General features: G+C 39.5%; 1 protein-coding gene across 1 annotated transcript; it reads right to left on the reverse strand.

Annotated features, from left to right (window-relative positions):
• Positions 1–2851: 2851 nt before the first annotated feature.
• LOC137267723 (uncharacterized) lies at positions 2852–3487 on the reverse strand. The gene has a single exon (XM_067802180.1). The coding sequence runs from the start codon at positions 3485–3487 to the stop codon at positions 2852–2854; it is 636 nt and encodes a 211-aa protein (XP_067658281.1).
• Between the last annotated feature and the right edge of the window lie 243 nt (positions 3488–3730).

A 3730-nucleotide genomic window follows, 5' to 3' on the forward strand; every position in this document is an offset into this window, starting at 1 on the left:
TCAGCAGACCATAGTTGGACTGGGACTCCACGAATTAAAGGTTTGTTGGCCACAGAATTAGATTTAGATGTTCCAGGTGGGTAGTTTAAATATGTAAACGTTGTTTCACATAACCACACTGACGAACCAAGTTACGATTACTGAAATAATATCATATTAGAATGGAAATGATCCTTTTGTGAATGTTCTGAAAGTCTGATATATGTTTTGAAAACATGAACATATATTGGATACTTTTGTGTCGAATTAATGCCATTTTATGTGATTTGACACGATTCTGTGCTTAAATTGAGAGAGGTAATTGATATCGTGGCTTCATATACATGAGGGGCGTTTAAAAAGTAGTCAGCCACGATATAGTACATCTGTAAATTCTCGATGTCCCATTTTTTAAAAGGATTCAATTTTATTTTGAAGGAATCGTTATCCAAATTCCACATATGGGTAATGTGGTTTAGATATTAGTCATCACAACAACACCTTGAGGTATAATGATTCTAAAAAATGCAAAACCTGAAAAACGATCTGCCATTTGGTACCTCTTGGATAAAGGTATGTCTCAGACAATATCATGTACTCTTTACAAAATGATCAGAAACCACCCCCCCCCCCAAAAAAAAAAAAAAAAAATCCAGAACAAAACAAAAAACAAACAAAAAAACCCAAAACATAAAAAAACCCAAACCCAAAACAAAAAACAACAAAAAAACAAAAAAACAAAAAACAAAACAAAGACAAACCCCCCAAAAATAACAAATAAAAAACAAAGTCAAAACAAAAACAAACAAAAAAAACCAACAAAAACAAAAACACAAAAAACCCAGACAAACAAAACCAGACTTGTTGATGGTGGATAGCCTTGTCTTAGTATGATTCGACAACGTTTATTCTTGTGTCTTTTATCCCAAAATATTATAAGGCGAACTAAAAGTATTGTTTGACCAGAACTCTCTGAGAGATATACATCTATAATTAGTGGTGTGTGTGGTTTCATACCATATGAATCCAGAAACAAATCACGTTGGTAATCATATATACTGTGAATGACTAAACTGGCATACGATTCAACTGGCGCTAGCATGTTGCCAGTGTGACCTGGTATTCCTAACACTTGTATAGAATTATCTTCTAAGGGATTAAAGGACGTGAGAATGATGCCGTTGTTAGTAATTTTGGAAACGTAATCATTTTGGCTAAAAACAATGTAAGGGTTGGCTAGTGTTATTTTAATTACCCATTTAAGCTCTGTAAAATCTGCTAGTGGCATTCGTTTGTACACTCTATCTCTAAAGAGAAAGATGCATGGGGTGTCTTCCTCACCAGGTAAATTGAAACTCTCCTAGTGTCTCCTAGATCACCGAGTGTTACACTGGAGCTAACCATTGTTTATATATTCTGTTAGAAAATAGTTTCCAATTGTTTGTTTTTTCTCATAGTGTCTCATGTATGAACTTTAAACTAATAAAATTGATGTGCTCGGTTAGAAAAACCTTGGTTAGAGTTACAGTCTAACTAAAAGTGCTTTATGGTTCAACTTCTTTATTATACAAGGTCACAACGTTTCGAGACAGATAGATTCTAGTCTCTTCTTCAGGTGAAGTGAGGGTAAAACTGAAGGGTTGTAGTATATATACACATAACAGTGGACCGATAACGATGGGAAACAAGATATACAGGTTTCTATTAACTGATGTACAGGCTTCAACTGATTGGTGTGCAGGCTTGTGTTGATTAGGTTAACGAGTTACAGGTAAAGATTTTTGGATAAAGATTAGCCACTGAGGATACGGTGGTTCCATGCATTGGGTAAGTAAACACCTCCGTCTCTGTTGATTGTGGGCTTGTTCCGCTTGATTGCAATGGCTTCTAGGAGCTTCCGTTTTTTGAAGTCATTGGCGTTCCTAACTAATGTCCTGGTGTTGTCCCAAACAATCTTGTGATTGGGGTTGTGCATGATGTGTTCACATACAGCAGACTTCTGATCCAAATTTTGAATTTGATGTTTTGTGTTCTTTTAACCTGATAGCCAATGGTCGACCAGTTTCACCAATATATGTTTCTTTACAACTGCATTGGATTTGGTAGATGCATCCTGCTGGATTGTTGCATTTAGGTGTTGTTGGCCCGCGTCCATTAGCTGATAGTAGCGTTTTCAGGTTGGTGTCGCTACGGAAGGTGACGTCTATTCCTGTTGTTTTCTTGATGAGACGGCTGATGCAATGACTTATCTGGCCATGGTATGGTATGTTAATTCTGATGGGGGAAAGTTCTGGTTTAGTTGACTTGGGAGTTTCTTTCAGGGTCTTGGTGATGGTGTTGCTGACTAGATGGGGTGGGTACTCGTTAAGGTCTTGGAAGGTTGATTTCAGGTGTTTTAATTCGCTGTGGAGGCTGTCAGGACTGCAGACCGCTTTTGCTCCTCTTGCCAGGGTAGCAAGATGGGGATGATGGTTGGACTGGTGATGAATACATGTATACTGATCTGTATGTGTTGGTTTACGGTAAACACTGGTGGCTATGGATTGTTGGCGTCGGTGGAGAAGAATGTCCAGGAAGGGAAGCTGTTGGTGTGTCTCTTCTTCCATTGTAAACTGAATTCTTGGGTGTTGGGAATTCAAGTGTTGCAGCAGGGCCTCTGGATCTTGGTTGTCGTCCAGGAGAGCTAGGACATCATCTACTTTGCGGAACCAATGCTTTGGGGTGAATGGTGCAGTTTTCAGGGCAGTTTCTTCAAAGGCAATCATGTATTTTTCTGTCAGTAGTGGTGATAGAGGGGATCCCATTGGCAATCCATGGATCTGTTGGTAGAGCTGGCCATTTCAGTTGAAATATGAAGTGTCGAAGCATTTACTTACGAGATCGACGATGCTTTGGGCTGTGAGTCTAGGTCTGGTAGAGATGTTTCCAGTCTAGTAGATAGGATTAAAATTTCTTCTTTGATGGGTATATTGGTAAATATGTCTACCACGTCGTAGCTGACGTCGTAACTTTTTTTTGTGTCACTGGTGTTTCTCAGTTGCTGTGCGAGAGATGCCGAATCTTTCACAAAGGAGCTGTCAGTTTTGCCCAGTGGGGCTAGGATGCGGGATAGATGTTGGGCCATGTTGTAGTAGACGGATCCTCTAGAGCATACAAGGATTCTAGTCTTTACAGGGTTCTTATGTATTTTGACGGTGGCACGGGCATATGGCGGTTGGGAGTTTTGGGGATTGAGGTGGTTGAATATGGAATCACTGATTTCTCGGTTGGTATGGAGGGTCTTCAGAGTTTTCTTTAGCTGTCTCCCTAGTTTGGCAGTAGGGTCATCCTTTAGAGGTTTGTAAGTTATGGGGTCTTTCAAGGTCTTGTCTACTAGTTGTGTGAATTCTGGAGTGTCCATGATAACTGTGGCTTTCCCTTTGCCTGCAGCCGTGATGGTGATCCCCTTGTCCTTTCTGAGTTCTTGTATTGCCTTCCTCTCATCCTTGAACCTAATCAACACAAGCATGCACACCAATCACTTGAAGCCTGTACATAAGTTGAAGCCTGTACATCAATCAATCGAAGCCTGTACATCAGTTAATAGAAACCTGTATATCTTGTTACCCATTGTTATCGGTCCACTGTTATGTGTATATATACTACAACCCTTTAGTTTTACCCTCACTTCACCTGAAGAAGAGACTAGAATCTATCTGTCTCGAAACGTTGTGACCTTGTATAATAAAGAAGTTGAACCATAAAGCACTTT

This window comes from Haliotis asinina, chromosome 16 (genome assembly GCF_037392515.1).
Source record: "Haliotis asinina isolate JCU_RB_2024 chromosome 16, JCU_Hal_asi_v2, whole genome shotgun sequence".
Lineage (NCBI taxonomy): Eukaryota > Metazoa > Mollusca > Gastropoda > Lepetellida > Haliotidae > Haliotis > Haliotis asinina.